Source organism: Pongo abelii, chromosome 11 (genome assembly GCF_028885655.2).
Source record: "Pongo abelii isolate AG06213 chromosome 11, NHGRI_mPonAbe1-v2.0_pri, whole genome shotgun sequence".
In the NCBI taxonomy this organism is placed as follows: Eukaryota; Metazoa; Chordata; class Mammalia; order Primates; family Hominidae; genus Pongo; species Pongo abelii.
Genome location: NC_071996.2, coordinates 144,271,940 through 144,288,574, shown reverse-complemented (window position 1 = coordinate 144,288,574; position 16,635 = coordinate 144,271,940). Strand labels below are relative to the sequence as shown.

General features: G+C 60.2%; 1 protein-coding gene and 1 long non-coding RNA gene across 3 annotated transcripts; both read left to right on the top strand.

The window, feature by feature from the left end:
* The first annotated feature begins 3,318 nt into the window (after nucleotides 1-3,318).
* On the top strand, nucleotides 3,319-10,329 carry LOC112132340 (aquaporin-12B). Of its 2 annotated transcripts, XM_024243658.2 has the most exons (4): nucleotides 3,319-4,021; nucleotides 4,058-4,505; nucleotides 6,213-6,329; nucleotides 10,002-10,329. In XM_024243658.2, exons 1-4 carry the CDS (start codon nucleotides 3,686-3,688, stop codon nucleotides 10,199-10,201), a joined length of 1,101 nt encoding a protein of 366 aa, XP_024099426.2. In that variant the 5' UTR covers nucleotides 3,319-3,685; the 3' UTR covers nucleotides 10,202-10,329. The 2 variants fall into 2 exon arrangements, with proteins under 2 accessions (XP_024099426.2, XP_024099425.2); XM_024243657.2 differs by having other exon boundaries at nucleotides 3,319-4,505.
* Nucleotides 10,330-12,629: 2,300 nt separating this feature from the next.
* Nucleotides 12,630-16,088, top strand: LOC134759628 (uncharacterized). Its single transcript, XR_010136139.1, has 2 exons — nucleotides 12,630-13,833; nucleotides 15,623-16,088. It is a non-coding gene; the product is annotated as an uncharacterized LOC134759628 (long non-coding RNA).
* The last annotated feature ends 547 nt before the right edge of the window (nucleotides 16,089-16,635 follow it).

The window sequence follows — 16,635 nt, the reverse complement described above, 5'->3', positions numbered from 1 at the left end:
TGTGCCTTGTGCTCCAAGCCTTTCCCGCCTGGACAAGGAGACCCCTGGGCCCACAACAGCTTCCACAGGAGCCTGGCCCTGCCCCTCCTTGGGTGGCCTGTGGCCACACGGACCCTTCCCCCACCCTTTTCCCAGGCTCCCTGTGTCCTCACAGCCCAGCCCCCACATCTGCAGAGCCCTTCTCTGAAATGCCAGACAGGAAGACACACCACTGAACCTGGAAGCCCCAGCTGGCAGAAAGGGGTTGGGCACCTCAGCCAGGCCTCACCATGCTGCCCACGGCAGGGTCAGGCCACTCCAGGCCCCTCTGTCCTGCAGGCGAAAAGCCAGGAGCGCAGCTGCACTGGGGTTGGGTCCTGAGCAAGGTGAGGTCCCAGCCCCATCCCCACTCCCCCAAGGGCAGGCCTCGGGTGTGGTCCTGAGGGCGCCTGGGGCTGGCCTGCCCGTGTGCACCCCCCACCCACAGAAAGGGCTGGGAAGAAGTCCCACCTGTAGGCGGAGGCCAGAGGAGGGGACAGCCTTGTCCCTGCTCCCCACCCTGCCTGTCTGCACTGGAGCCCACGGTAGGGCCCAGGAGGCACCTCCCTCAGGCCGGCTGTCCCTCCCCCGCTGGGGCCCATCAGCTGGGGGTACTGCCAGGTGCTGGAACAGGGCCCCGGGCCTGCTATAACCAAACCTCTAGGCCCCCGTATGTGAGTCAGGGTTCTCCAGAGGAAGAGAGCCGCTGGGAGATATGTTTAGGAGGAGATTTATTATAGGAATCAGCTCCTTGATCACGGAGGCTGAGAAGTCCCACAAACTGCTGTCCCTAAGCCAGTGAACCAGAACAGCTGGTGGTGTCATTCAGTCCAAGCCCAAAGGCCTGAGACTTGAGGAACCGCTGGTGTCACTCCCAGAGTGCAAGGCCTGGGAACCAGAAACTCCTGTGTCTGTGGGCAGGAGGAGATGGACGCCCCAGCCCAAGAAGACAGAGGAACCTCCCGTGTCTGGGTCTGCAATTGGGCTGGGTGCTGCCCACCATCATAGCTGAGGGCAGACCTGCCTTCCTCAGCTGACTGACAAATTACCATTTCTTCCTGAAACACCCTCACAGGTGTGCCAGAAGCCATGATTTGCCAGCTCTCTGGGCATCCCTGAGCCCAGTCAACTTGACACAAAAAATTAAGCATCGTGAGTCCACCCCTTGTCAGCTTGGCACCCGTACCCATCTCCTTAAGCCATACTTCCTCTCTAAAAACACACAGTGTGTGGCTACAAACACCATACTGAGGCCACGCTTTCACCAAACCTGATGCAAGTGTCCTGGGTACAGCGGAAAACACGATCGTCCCATCCTCAACAGAGGAGGTGAAGTCCTTGAATGGTGGCTGTTTATCCCCGATATCCCATAATATAAACATTCTGTGGTAAAATCCACGAGGCTTTAATAGTGACATAAGTCAGTGCCTCTCGTGTTCCATGGTGACAGGATAGCAGAGGGAAGTGATCCAACATGTTTGTTCTGAACATGTCCACACACAACCCTACAAAATCAGGTGGGAGCGCTCCTGACAGCCGCAGCCCTCCTTTCCCCAGGGTCCTATGGCTGCCACGGGTCTTTGGAGCCGCCTTCTTCTCCAGCCCAGGCGGCGTCACCGTGGCTTTCAGCAGGCGGCTCAGCAGGCCGTGGCTGGCAGGGGTGGAGGAAGACCCCATTCTAGCGCTGTGCCGGGCACCGTGGGGACTTGCAGGATCTCCCAGGCCATGAGGGGACCCCCAAGCCTGCTCACCAGTAGCCCCTCCCAGCCATCTCCAAAGGGACCCACAACCTTCCAGCGGTCTTTCCCGGGAGGCCCTGGGAGTGTAGGGCTGTCGTGCCCTGAGACAGTGAAGCCTGCAGAGCCATCTCCAGGCGTGGGTCTCCCAGGCCCCTGGTCCCACAGGCCTCTGGTCCAGGTGACATCAAACAGCTCCATCTCTGCCAGGACATCCCCTGGCCCCGAGGTGGGGGCCTCCTTCCCAGGCCAAGGGCACAGGGTGACACCGGAGGGGCCCATAGTCCCCTCCCCATCTGCCTGCTTCTGGGAGGGCAGGTGGACCCTAAGTCCCACCTCCAGGTGTGGGAGCAGAGTGGCCGTGTGGGGGACACTCAGCCAGTCCCGCATCAGGTTGGGCCCTGGCCCAAAGCTCTGAGCCAGGGGCCTCCCCTCCTCCTTGGAGGCAACCAGACACCTTCCCTACCTGGAGGAAATTCTGAACCCCAGAACTGGAAAGGTCAAAACTGAAATAAAATTGCCCCTTGTTTTGCGAGCTGCTGCCTCCGCTGTGCCCTCAAGCACGTCCCTTCCCTCCTAGTCTCAGTCTCCCCAGCTGTGCCACGGGGACGCCAGGTGGGACCCAGCTGGCTTTCCAAAAATAAAAGGAAATCTAAGTCTCAGAGAAAGGGGAGCTGTGGGCCAGGTTGGGGGAAGGGCCTCGGGCGCTGGAGTCGGTCCTGGGGAGAAGGAAAGCCCTGTGGGGGGGACACCCAGCAGGTCCCACGTGCTGTACCCCGTATGGCCGTGGCTGGATTCCCAGTGCTTGGGTGCAGACCCAGTGGACAGGAGCCATGCTGCAGGGTGACAGACGGCCCATCGCGGGGCCCGCAGGACTCATGCCCCATCCCCTCGGGATCCGGAGCTCTGGATGGTCCCAGCCCCAGCTCTCCCCCTGCAGACACCCAGGCTCAGCGCCTTCTCCATGCAGCTGTGGGCAGCTGGCCCCTCTGCAGGAAATTCAAGCGAATGGCGATGGCACTTTCAGTTTTCATCTCCGGAAAGCGCTTTCGGGGCGGGAAGGTGGGAGGGACGTTGATGTGAGGGGTGGTCCTGAGTTCTCCTGAGGGCAGGTGAGGGCAGTACAGGGCAGGGAATGTGGGGCTGGGGCAGGGGCTGCTGCCAACTCTTGACCAGAGGGGACACAGAGCAGGTGGAGGAGGGACTCATCCAGACTGGCCCCCAGGCAGGTCAACAAGCTTGGGGGGTCCCTGCTGAAGTGGGGACACAGTGGAGGTGCAGGGAGCCAAGAATGAGAGGACCTTCCCATAGGCAGGGACGCAGCCCACGTGCAGGGAGCCTGGTCTAGGTGGGGACGCAGCCCACGTGCAGGGGGCCTGGTCTAGGTGGGGACACAGCCACGTGCAGGGAGCCTGGCCTAGGTGGGGACACAGCCACGTGCAGGGGGCCTGGTCTAGGTGGAGACACAGCCAGGTGCAGGGAGCAGGGGGTGCTCACTCAAGGGAAGACATCTACAGGTGCAGGCAGGAGGGGGCTTCACCTAGGCTGGGTCACAAAACAGGTGCAGGGGCCATGAGGGGCCCTCCCAGGCAGAGACACAGTGCAGGTTCAGTGGGGGTCTCACCCCAGTGGGGACACAGTGCAGGTGCAAAAGGCATGGGGCCCTCACTGAGATGGGGACACAGCATCCATGCAGGGTGGCAGAAATGGGGGCCCTTGTTCAGGCAGGGACCTGGAGGAGGTGCAGGGATCTGGGAGACCCTGACTCAAGAGGGGCCAGGTGCAGGGAGCAGGTATTGGGGTCCTGGAGCCAAGAGCACAGGTAGGAGTAGTGGAGCTTGGATGGAGGCTCTGAAGAGCTGGGCCAGTCTCCAGCGCCCAGGGCTGGCCGAGCATGGCCAGTGGGTCCGGGTGTGTCACATGACAGGGTGATGCCAGGCTGTGGGGCAGGGCCCCTGTGGCCATTCTGGCTGTGCACCTGGGTGGCAGCCGGTGGGGCGGGAGCTGGGGCTGCAGCTGTGGTGTTCCCAGAGGCCCAGGTGCCCTCTCCCACACTCCTGAGCCCTCTGGGTTGTGAGAACCGGCCAGCTCCTGCCCTGTCCCCTCAGGTGTCCTGCAGGCACAGCTCCTCGGCAGGGCCCAGGCCGATGTGTCTTAATGTGTCCCTCTCCTTCTTCTTTGCCACCTTCGCCCTCTGCGAGGGGGCCAGGCGGGCCTCCAAGGCCCTGCTCCCAGTGGGAGCCTATGAAGGCTTCGCCCGGGAGGCGGTGGGCGCGGTGCAGCTCGGGGCCTGCTGCCTGGAGATGAGGACGCTGGTCGAGCTCGGGCCCTGGGCTGGGGGCTTCGGGCCTGACCTGCTGCTCACCCTGCTCTTCCTGCTCTTCCTGGCACACGGGGTCACCTTGGACGGGGCCTCGGCCAACCCCACCGTGTCCCTGCAGGAGTTCCTCATGGCCGAGGAGTCTCTGCCTGGCACGCTGCTGAAGCTGGCGGCACAGGGGCTGGGCATGCAGGCCGCCTGCACCCTGACGCGCCTCTGCTGGGCCTGGGAGCTCAGCGACCTGCACCTGCTGCAGAGCCTCATGGCCCAGAGCTGCAGCTCTGCCCTGCGCACATCCGTGCCCCACGGGGCGCTTGTGGAGGCCGCCTGCGCCTTTTGTTTCCATCTGACCCTCCTGCACCTGCGGCACAGTCCTCCCGCCTACAGCGTGCCCGCTATGGCTCTGCTGGTCACTGTCACGGCCTACACGGGTGAGCACTGCTTCCCCTTCCCCTGGGCCCCTCAGGACCCCTCCACCTGTGTGGCCTCCATGCACACTCAGGCCCGTTCACACCCAGGATAGGGGGCTGCTGGCCCGGGTGGCTAACAAACCCACCAGAAGGGGCGGTGACTTCCTGGGACCTGGCGGGTAGACGAGGGCCTGCGCTGGACGTGGGGTGCTGTGGAGGAGCCTGTCCCCTGCCAGGGCCATCCTGCCCACTGCGCCTCTCCCCAGTCCCAGCTATTCTTGGTCCTCCCAGAAGTTCTGCCTCTGGGATAGTAGGGACAGCCGAGGCAGACTCTTCTGGGCCCAGCCCAGGTTCCTGGTGTGGTGTGGGAGTCCCTGCACCCTCTATCACCCCTTCCAGAGCGACAGGTCCTGTCCCACCTGCCCTAGTTGGCCTCCCTGGCCTCCTACTGACACCAGCAAGCTGCGATCTCTGCCTGCACCTGGGCTGACCGTGGGACCCAGCTCTCATGGTCCCATCACCCCCTTGTGAGCTCCCTCCACTCAGACCCTCCGTCTGATCCAGTCCCCCATGTCTGCTTTCCCCTCCAAGCGCTAGGCTCCACCACCACGAAAGCCTTTGCTCAGCAAGTTCCCAGGACAGGTGTCCACAGCGCTGGGGCTGCGGGGAGAGCCAGGGGAGGCCGGCTCGTGCTCCAGGCACCACAGGAAGGGCTGCAGGGAGAATGGCGCCAGGTCTCCTTCCGGGGGTCCGAGGTCCTAATCAGGACAGGACCAGCACTTAGGTCCATGGCACTGCCCACGACCCAGCACTGGGCAGATGCCACAGAACGGGGACCACAAAGGCCATGGGAAGGTGCCACCAGAGCCCTGTACAGATGGGGAAACCAAGGCACAGGTGAGCAGGGAGCTCTGCAGGGACACGGCTCTGTGGCAGATTGCCCGGGCCTCTGTCCTGGGTGGCACTGGAGAGCTCCCGTCAAGGGTCGTGCCTCCACGCAGCCCAAGGTGCCTGGTCTCAGGGACAGAGCTGCCCATCCTCAGGGTCCTGGTTTACACCTGGGTGACCGCAGACTCCATGTCCCTGTGGCCCCTGCCCTCCGCTAGGCCCACTCCCTGCTCTTCCCTGCCCAGAGGCAGGTCCCTGGTATTGGTGGATTCTGTTATTTGGGGTGGTCACCCAGGCCCAGGGCTGCAGGACAGTGGCCCGGCTGCAGCCGCCTTCCCTTGTCTCACATCACACAGCCGTGTCCTCTCCTCTCCTGTCCTCTGCTGCTGCCCATTTCTGAGATCTCTCTCTGTCTCTCCTCTCTCTCTCTGTCTCCCTGTCTGTCTGTTTCTTTCTGTCTCCCTCTCACTATCTGTCTCTCTTAGTCTCTGTCTCTGTCTCTCTCTGTCCATCTTTTTCAAAGCCCACATCCCCCAAGGTGGGGTGCTGGAGGGTAGCATGGGCGGGGCACGGGATCCGGGTGAGACGTCGGGAGGGTGTTGGACGGCCCTGGGGGGCCCCCAAGCCACTGCCCCGACCCAGACCTTGGCTGACCCGGCCTTGCTGCATTGTGTGTCCATCAGTGCAGGGACCAGGCGGGGCTCCAGGAGCTGAGAGCAGCTCCCAGGCCTGCACACAGTGGGGCTCTCGGTGTGGATTCGGTGGCGGGGGTCAGGTCCTGGCCTGCAGAGGGGCGTCAGGCAGGGCTGGGGACCAGGGCTGTCTGTGCTCTGCCCACAGCCGGGCCCTTCACGTCCGCCTTCTTCAACCCTGCCCTGGCCGCCTCTGTGACCTTTGCCTGCTCGGGACACACCTTACTGGAGTACGTGCAGGTGTACTGGCTGGGCCCTCTGACAGGTAAGGGCAGGGGCGGGGTGGGGTCCCTAGGGCTGCTGGGGCCCAGAGAGTGTCCTGGCACGTGGGGTCGTGCAGGGTGGAGGTGAGGGTGCCTGGTCAGTGCTCCTGGCACATGGGGTCGTGCAGGGTGGAGGTGAGGGTGCCTGGTCAGCGCTCCTGGCACATGGGGTCCTGCAGGGTGGAGGTGAGGGTGCCTGGTCAGTGCTCCTGGGGAGGTCTCTGCAGTGGGCACGGTGTGTGGGGTAGGGGCCGTGATGGCATGTCTCACTTTGGACACCGTCCTGGTGCCGAGCGAGCTGCAGCCAGGTAAGGAGGGGACAGGCTGGGGAGAGGCCAACCTTGCAAGGGGTGCTGGGCACACGGGGGACGGTGTCTGCAGTGAGGCTCCATGCACCTGGGGTTCCCATCCCAGGTGGCATCTCCACACACCCGGAGCTAGGTTTCCCCGAGAGGGGCTCATTCTGGTGTCCCTAAAGCCTCAGGAGACAGGGAGCCCCACTTAGATGATATAGGGTGCCATCATGCACTTATAGGGCTGTGAGCATGGGGGTGGAGCAGCCAGGCCCTTTGCATCCTGGTGGGGCAGATCCGGGACTCGCTGATGCACACAGGGGACCCCACAGCTCCCCCACAGTGTGTGCCCCTCCTTCCTTATATCCTGGATCCAAGCAGAGGAGCAGCATGGGGAGGTCACGGAGGCCTCTCTTGGCCCTAGATCTGGGGATTCCGGCCCCTGGCTTCAGAGGCCCAGGTAGAGCCCACACCTTCTCCTGCACCTGCTCTCAGACACTCGGCTCCACCTCACTGAGGTACCAGAAGGGCAGCTGGGTTCCTGTGGAATTCTGGAAGCTTTTCTCAGCTTCTGCTGGCTCTACAATGGGAAGGTCTCAGGGGCATTGCCTCGGCCTCCCCTTTGTGGGAGAGACGGGAGCTGGGGGTCTCTCAGGCACCTGGCCCTTCAATGGTGACACTGACATCATTGTGATCTGTCGCCGTGGTTCTGATGTGGTCACAGTCTCTCAGGCATGTGCATGGTCCTAGGAAGCATATGAAATGCATCAGGAACCCCCTCCTGCCCCTCGTCCCCGAGGCAGCCCTGCCCCCTGCTAGGAACAGCTCAGTGTTGGCCTCTCTGTCCCCACACACTGGGCCTGCAGGGCTTCTCCGAGACTCTTCAGTTCAGGTGTCAACCCTGGGCTGTCTCCCGGGATGTGGGGGGGCGGACGTTCTTTCCTTGACTCCCCGTGTTCCCCCTGAGGATCCTTCACCTGGGGTGAGTCGGCCTCTTCCTCCTGATCAGCTCCAGAGCCCCCTGTAGTTCCCTGGCGTGGAAACATGGCCCCGGTGAGCTGTGGTGGCCCAGGAGGCCTCTCAGCTCCTGTATAGGCCTTGCTTCCTGCGGTGACGAGGTCCTGGACTCTCTCCTGCCCAGGCTTCTGGATGCTTTCCTTAACTCAGCACCAGTGCTCTGTGTGGGCAGCGTCTCCCCCGAGGATCCGCAACTTGGGGTTATCCGCAGGCGTCCATCTCTGGTACGGAGCTGCCCTTCACTGATCCTGGTTGCATTTCTGTTTCCTGCATTCCTCATCACCTCCTGTTTTGGTTGATTCCTTCTTTTTGCTGGTGCCTGTCTCACAGTAGCTTCCTGAGAACAGGGACCTGGCAGGTACACTTCAGACCTCCTGTGTCTGAAATACAGTGTCCTGGTTCTGACCTGCACTTGAGTATCTGTGACGCCTGGGCAGGGTTCCGGGTGGGAGATCAGTTTCGTCCTGAGTTTCTCAGGCCCCACACCATGGCCTGTGGTGGCTTCATGGGCTACAAGGCAAAGGATGCAAACGAAGAGGCTTCACGTGACAGGGTTGTATGCTCAGCCAGGTCTGGAGGCTGGAGCCTGAGCTGGCAGCATTGACAGGGTCAGCTCTCCTTGGAGGTTGCTGGGGAGGAGCCTCCTGCTTCTTCTGGGCTCTGGGGGCCTCTGGCACCCCCGGTGTCCCCGGGCTGGGAGACGCACCACTCCCATGTCTGCCGGCTCCCCTGGCCGCCTCCTCTGTGTCATTGAATTTGAGGTTCACTCTACTCAAGTATGACATCACCGTAATTTAACTAATTTTATGTCCCAGGCCGTATTTCTAACAAAGGCACATCCTGTGTTCTGGGAAGGACATGTCGCTGGGGAAATGCTCTTCACTCTGCTGCAACCTCTCACTGTAGAGCTGCCTCTATGGAGAAGCGCAAAGGGCATTTGCGGCTTCTAGGGGCCAAGTAGGAAGAGGCTGGGATCCCTGTTTCTGGCGGGACTCCGGGCTTGGGCGGGCCTGATGCCCAAGTCCAAATGCCCCCTCTAGAGAGGAGCCTGTCTCCTGCCAGGGCCAGGGAGGGAGGCACTGGCTGTTTCTCTATTTTGGGGTTTGGGGCTCTGGAGCTTCCCATGCGGAATTGCCATCCCTCCTCCTAGGTGAGTCCCAGGGCTACCCCATCCCACAGGGACCCGGGCGCCAGCTTCTGAAAGCATGGGGCATCTGCGGAAGAAGTGCGTTGTTTCCCGGCTTTCGTCCCTGCGGAGGGGCGATCCGGCCCCTCCATGTCATCAGGGTTTGGTCGTCCACATGCTTGTCAGCCCCACACTGTGCTCCTGCGTCTCTTCCCGTCTCATCCATCTGGATGCTTGACACCTCTGACAGCATCCCTTTCCTGTCATCTTACAGCAGCTTCAGGAACCCGAAAAACAGGCTTGTGTCCCTCCATTAACCTCCTTTATCCACAAGTTCAGGGTCAGCATGAGCCCTGGGGAGTTCCGAGGCTGTAGGCAGGAGCCCCGTAGCCAGGTGTGGACATGGGGCTGGCTCCCTGGGTGTGAGCAGCCACCGGCACCTGCTGGCTGCACCCCTGAGCAGGTCATCCCGCCTCCCTGGGCCTGCCCTCCTGGGAGCAGAGATAGGACCAGCGTGGGCCTGGAGGGCCCAGTGAGGGGCAACTGTAGGCAAGCTGTAGGCACAGGGGCCACTGTCAGAAGCCACAGCAGCTGCAGGTGGTGACAGGCAGGTCCCACTCAGGCCAGCCCTAGTGGAGCTAAGACCCTGTGGGTTAAATCCTTAGAGGACTGAGATCAAACTTGAAGAGGATCCACTCTCCCCTTCTGCCCGGAACACCTGCCCTTCCCAATGACCTGGAAGGCAGGCAGGGATTTAGGAGTCTCTGCTCCTGGAGTTCTGGGAGAACGTGTGCATGAGGATTCAGCCTCCCACCCAGGGGCACCCACATCTTTCTTGTCCACTCACATCCCCCACATCTACGCCAGGCCACAGCCCTGCAAACAGCCACCCTGGGACACCACATCAGGTCCCGGAGGAAAATGGCCACAGAAGCTCTGGGGGTGGCTCAGGACAATGTGGGGGGAGGGGAATTCCAGTCACTCATCCCAGAGGGTGGTCCAGGAGTACAAGGAACCCCACCGGCTTGCCCCCGTCCCCATGGCTGGCATACCCAGAGGGAGGGGCATGACCAGGGAGGGAAGACCAGGACCAGGCAGGGGCTGGGCCTCAGGGTTCTTGGGGCTCCTGGCCAGGCTGCCTGGCTCCCCTGTCCTGGCACAGGCCTGGGAGTGGGTGTCCCGTCTGTGTTTGGGCCCAGGAGCCCCGCAGCCCGCCTGGGACCTGCCTTCTCTTGCAGGGATGGTCCTGGCTGTGCTGCTGCACCAGGGCCGCCTTCCCCGCCTTTTCCAGAGGAATCTGTTCTACAGCCAGAAGAACAAGTACCGAGCACCCCGAGGGAAGCTGGCCCCGGCCTTGGGGGACACCCAGACCCCTGCAAAGGGGTCCAGTGGCCAGGAGCCTGGGCGCAGCCGTGTTGAGGGGCCACATTCCAGCTGAGTGGCCTTGCTCTGTGTGAGCCCCGTGCAAGGGCCCTGCTCGTAGCTGGACCCTGGAACCCTCTGGAGCTAAGAGGGAATCCCGGCCTCTCTCCCCAGAAGCCATTTGTCAATAAACCATTTCTAAGATCTATGTGTCCCCCTGGGCCCGAGAGAGGCTTCTGGATGGGCAGGCAAGGGTGTGCGGCAACACGGTGAGGCTGGTCTGAGTCTCCCCATCTCCCGCGGGCTCCTTCCTGCCTCTTGTTACAGAAGAAGCAGGAGAGGAAAGGGCAGGATGACAGGGAAGAGCCCAGGGAGTCCGCCAGGTATCAGTCTGCAAAGATGATGCTGCAGCCGTGGACATGCCCGGGAAGGAGCCCACAGCCAGGGAGGCCTGAGACCTGCTGGGATGCTGAGGATGGCGCTGGAGCCTGAGGCTGTAGGCTTGTGAACTAGGCACAGGGCACCCAGTCCCACGGGCCCTGAGTTCGTGACCCTCAGGACCATGGACTGCTCGTCGCCCAAAGCCAGGTCAATCACTGGGAACTTGGTGGCAGAACTGGGACCTGGAGGCATGGCACCTCCAGCCATTTCCTTCCCGAAGAACAGAGCCGGTCTGGAAACTTCCACCCAAAGGAGACAAGGGCCCTCTGGTATGCGTCCTGCTGCCCCACCCAGAGGGAGTGAGTGAGGTGGCCGGTGCTCCTGCCACAGGCTGCACCCCGTCCTCTGGTGGGCAGCAGCCCTGGGCCCAGCTGCTCTGCTACGGGGGAAGGACGAGAGGAGGAAGCAGGGAGATGTCCTCGATGCGGGGGGCTAAGGGACACCCCAACCCCCAGTGAGACCTCCACCCGGGCCAGCGTCCAGGCTCTTGACATCATTGCGAGAAGGAATTCAGGGGCGAGTTGGCAAATAGTGAAAGACCAGAGATTTCCTGCGAAGCCCAAAGCTCCCACTGGAGAAAGGGAGTGTGGCGCCCTCTAGAGTCCCGTCCCAGGCAGGGCGCTGGGGCTGGAGGAATCCACAGGATTCCCGGAAAACGTGGAGATGTCTCAGAGTTGCAGGGCCGCCCATGTTTTACACCAAATCTGGGTGTTCTGGAGCTATCATGCGCTGGTGGGGGTGTGATGAGTGTGCTAATGAGCGCATCGTGAGGTCGCAGGAGACACCGCGGCACAGCCAGAGCCCTGTGGGGTCCAGGCGGTCTCAGCCAGCGCGGCCACACCCCGGTGTTTTGGGTCCTGTCAGCCCCTCGCTTCTGCAGGGCTTCCTTTTGCTAGAGATGAGAAGGGGCTGCCTGGAACTTCCACTCCCCTCCAACCACCCTGTATTATTCCCGTCTCATGGTGAGTGGGCTTCTCCCTGGGGATGCTGGTGAGGCCACGTTTTCCTGGATGAGCGTTTGGTGGAGGGAGAGAAAGAAGAATCCTCTCCCCTCCCGGAGGCTGCCCCTTCACACACACACCCTCCTCTCTGAGGCTGCTCCTTCACACACACACCCTCCTCCCCGAAGCTGCCCCTTCACACACACACCCTCCTCCCCAAAGCTGCCCCTTCACACACACGCCCTCCTCCCCAAAGCTGCCCCTTCACACACACGCCCTCCTCCCCGAAGCTGCCCCTTCACACACACACCCTCTTCCCCGAAGCTGCCCCTTCACACACACACCCTCCTCTCTGAGGCTGCTCCTTCACACACACACCCTCCTCTCCGCCAGAAAGCCCCTTCACACACACACCCTCCTCCCCAAAGCTGCCCCTTCACACACACACCCTCCTCCCCGAAGCTGCCCCTTCACACACAGACCCTCCTCTCCGCCAGAAAGCCCCTTCACACACACACCCTCTTCCCCGAAGCTGCCCCTTCACACACACACCCTCCTCTCTGAGGCTGCTCCTTCACACACACACCCTCCTCCCCGAAGCTGCCCCTTCACACACACACCCTCCTCACCGCCAGAAAGCCCCCTCCCACCCAGGCAGAGAGCTGGCTCTTTCTGGAGCCCCAGGCTCCTCTTCCCTGCCATGGAGTGGAGACAGCAATCCCATGAGACAGGCCTGAGAGCCAGTCCTGTGTGGCATCCAGAGGCCCCGATGGGGCTGCCAGACCCTGCCAGGCAAAGGGCTGCTGAGCACACAGGGGAGCCGATGGGGTGGGGCCAACCAGCTCCCCTCACAGACGTTCTGCATGGGGGCCTGGCCATGCCTGGGTGTCACATGGCAGCAGAAGCAGCAGCAGGGGGTGGGGCCCCAGGAAGGAGAGGGGCTCCTTCCCCGGTGGCAGCACGAGGCCCCTGGGTGCCGGAGGTGTGTCTGTTTCCCCACGAGTGCCTGCAGCCTCTGCACAGATCCTTCCAGGAGTGGAGGTCCCGGTGCTCAGGCAGTAACTTATCAGTAACTGAGCATGGGAGGAGCAGACACAGCTTTATCCCAGTAACCTAACCAGGAAGCTGTTAGAATTACTCCAGCTTAGAATCTCTTTCTGACAATCTCGAAATTCTCAACAAAATCCACAAACCCTGAAGCAAGGGCCACTGCATTGGACAGAAACGAGCACAATTTTCATATAAGATGTTGGAATATCCAGGTATTAATGCAGAAGTTTTGAAATTAATTTTTCTTACAGTTGAAGATACACTGATCGAATTCACAAACAGATGTTGTAAGTTGCGTGCAATCGTGAATTCACCTTCAGTCTCTGCTGTGAGCTCCACAAGTACAGGAAACGTCAGCGGAAACATAATCACGATAGATTTGCATCTAAAAGCACACTCAAACTTATGCAGAAGTGATCTGTCTGAAGCGCGAACATTTTTGGGACTAGCCGCTCATCTGCTCTAGATGTGCTAAAATCTGCGACTCCGGGTGGCTCAGCAGAGCAGCTTCCCAGGTCGCCACAGCCTATGAGACACTACCAGCAGCTCCGGAACGTTCCCTCAGCAGAAAGAGCCTTTTCCACATTAAAAATTGCCCAAATGCCGGGCGCGGTGGCTCAGGCCCGTAATCTCAGCACTTTGGGAGGGCGAGATGGGAGGATCACGAGGTCAAGAGATCGGGACCATCCTGGCCAACATGGTGAAACCCCGTCTCTACCAAAAAAAAAAAAAATTACAAAAAATTAGCTGGGCGTGGTGGCGCATGCCTGTAGTCCCAGCTACTCGGGAGGCTGAGGCAGGAGAATCGCTTGAAACCAGAAGGCGGAGGTTGCAGTGAGCCAAGATCGTGCCACTGCACTCCAGCCTGCGCAACAGGAGCGAAACTCCATCTCAAAAAAAAAAAAAGAACCTGCCAAAATGACTTGGAATCGTGCATCTGCCATGGGCGACCTACGTGCGTTTCAAGTAGATGAAAAGAAAAGCAAGTTGCTAAAAACAGATTTCCCGTAACTACTGAAGGATGCGCAGAAAAGGGAGCCGGGACAGAGCAGTTTCAGCTGTGGCTCCTGGCCACTGTCGCCCGCCCTGTGGGGTCCCATGTAACAGAGGCTGAGGGCGCGCCCTTCTGCTCCAGGGCCCTACGGACCCCCGCCCGCCTCTGAACACCGCCCACATTTTCCCTTGGGCCTGGGCCTGCCGCACGACGCCGCCTGGCCTGGAGTTCTGCTCCCCAAGGGCGTCCCGGATCCCACATCCACTCCGGGAACAGGCGCAGGTACAGGCGCCTGGCGAACTGCAGCTCCGGGGTGGCCAGGTCCTGGCAGTGGTGGCGGGTGGCCTGGTCCAGGTCTGGCCGCAGCCGGTAGCCGAGGATGGGCGCCAGGCCGTGCTGCAGCCGCGCGAGCTGCGGGTCAAGCTCCGCGCCCGGCCCCCAGGCCTCGCCATGGAGGAGGCAGATGCGCGCCCACGGCGCCCGCTGCGCCGCCACCTCCAGCAGCAGCCCAGCGGCCTCCAGCGCGCCCAGCCGCTACCACAGCGTGCGGTTCAAGTGCGCACAGAGCGCCAGGTCCAGCGCGTTCTAGGAGCGCGCCCTGCGCTCCACGCGCGGCTTCAGCGGCTCCGGGCCGAAGGCCGCGCGCCAGTGGGCGGGGACAGCCACCAGGTCATCCAGGCCCCAGCGCAGAGCGGCGCAGGAGCCCCAGGGACTCGTCCAGGTGCTCGGCGATCAGCAGCAGGTCGAAGCTCGGGGCCACAGCTTCCATCCCCGGGGCCAAACGGCGCGTTGCCACCCCACAAGGCGGCGGCGCCATGTGGTCGAAGCCCAGGTCCAAGGCCATGAGGTTGTGGCCATAGTGCCTGTTGGGCCGCCTCGGGTCGTAGAAGGCGCAGGTGTGGGCCAGGACGTGGCGCAGGTTCCGGGCTCTGACGAAGGGAGAGGCCGTCTTGTAGAAAGCAGACTCCAGGACGCGGGCTGGGTCCCGCAGGATGGTGAAGGAGGTGTCGCTGGGTAGGATGCGTCGCATCTGGGCGAGGAGGGGCCTGTGTGCCCACGAGGGCTGCTGGCTCTGGGGACGCTCCAAGGGCTCCAAGGGCAGCAGTCGCCTTGAGCCCCACCCAGGCAGAGCTTCCATCGCCTGGGCCTCTGGAGCTCTGGCCTGTCCATCCAGAGGCGCCCGGAGGAGGCGAGCCCCACCCTTCTATTTGAACTCGGAGTCCCCCACGGACCACTTCCCAGAACCTCTAGGACAGGAATGGCCCCCCCCAGCGCTCTGCCTGCGGCCACCTCCCCTCCCTGCTCAGGGCACCATACGTCATAATTAAGTTCAAGGGAAGTTACTATGACAGGATGTGCACATAAACCAGATTTATGTTTCTCTCTACCCAAATATCTCAGTGGAGTAAAGAATAACAAGGCAGCATTCCTACAAACATGTCTCGCCTCCCACCATAGGGCGGTTTTTCTCTCATCTCGGAATTGAACAAATGTACAATCGGGTTTTAAACTGAGACATTCAGTTCCCAGGGGCAGGCAGGAGACAGTGGCCTTCCTCTATCTCAACTGCAAGAGGCTTCCCTCTTTTACTAATCCACCTCAGCACAGACCCTTTACGGGTGTGGGGCTGGGGGTCGGTCAGGTCTTTCTCATCCCACCAGGCCATATTTCAGACTATCACGTGGGGAGAAACCTTGGACAATACCCTGCTTTCAAGGGCAGAGGTCCCTGCGGCTTTCCGCAGTGCATTGTGCCCCTGGTTTATTGAGACTGGAGAATGGCGATGACTTTTACCAAGTACACTGCTTGTAAACATTTTGTTAACAAGGCACGTCCTGCAGAGCCCTAGATCCCTTAAACTTTGATTTCATACAACACATGTTTTTGTGCGCTCCAGGCTGGGTCAAAGTGGCTGGGGCAAAGTGGCTGAGGCAAAGCTATAAATTAACAACATCTCAGCAAAGCAATTGTTTAAGGTACAAGTCTTTTTCAAAATGGAGTCTCTTATGTCTTTCCTTTCTATATAGACACAGTAACAGTCTGATCTCTCTTTCTTTTCCCCACCTGCCAGAGGGAAGATTAAGCATGGAGACAGTCACACAACACTGCCATCTTTTACCCAAATAAATAGTCATCACTTTACAGTCTTGTGCCAAAGCATTATCCATTAGCCAGACCGCCTGAGAAAGGCAAAAGACTCCTGACATCTGGAAACCTTGCAGCCCTTCAAGGCTGCCTATCTGCTTATAAAACAAGGACGTGTCCGTTATAGCTTTAGGTCTGCACTCTATGTCTAGCTCCTAAAACTAGAGTCTGCCAGGTTCCACGCTGATGATGCTCATCTTCCTGGGTACAGAACAAAGACAAGATAAGGTCCACCATTCTTCTGCCACCCTTCAAGCCTTCTCCCTGTAAGGAAATGTGTAAATTCTAAACCTCCTGAAAACCTGTTTGAATAACATTGGACACAGACATGTCTGTAACTTATGTTTTTCCCCAACACACCCTCAAGCTCTGGCTTAATGAAACTTGATCAATTGAGACTCGTGTCTGTCACTAATTTTGATTAACAGGTAACACAGTAGCTGTGAGGGGCCACAGATTGTAAACCAAAAAGCATCTGAGACAAGTCTCAATCAATTTGGAAGGTTATTTTGCCAAGGTTCAAGATCATGGTCTGTGACACAGCCCCTGGAAGTCCTGAGAACATGTGCCCAGGCGGTTGGGTCACAGCTTGATTTTGTACATTTTAGGAGGGCAGAAATTACAGGCAGACATCAATCAATACATGAGAGGTATACACTGCTTCACTCTGGAAGGGTGGGACATCTGGGGTGGGGTGAGAGGGCTTCCAGGTCATAGGTAGATTCAAAGATTTGCTGCCTGGCAATTGGTTGAAAGAGTTAAGTTTTGTCTAAAGAGTTGAAATCAACAGAAAGAAATGCTTTGGGTTAACATAAGTAGGGGGTTGTGGAAGCCACGGTTCTCATTTTGCAGATGAAGCATCCAGGTAGCAGGCTTCAGAGACAATAGATGGTAAATGTCTTCTTATCAGTCCTTAAAAGGTGCTAGACTATCCTGAAA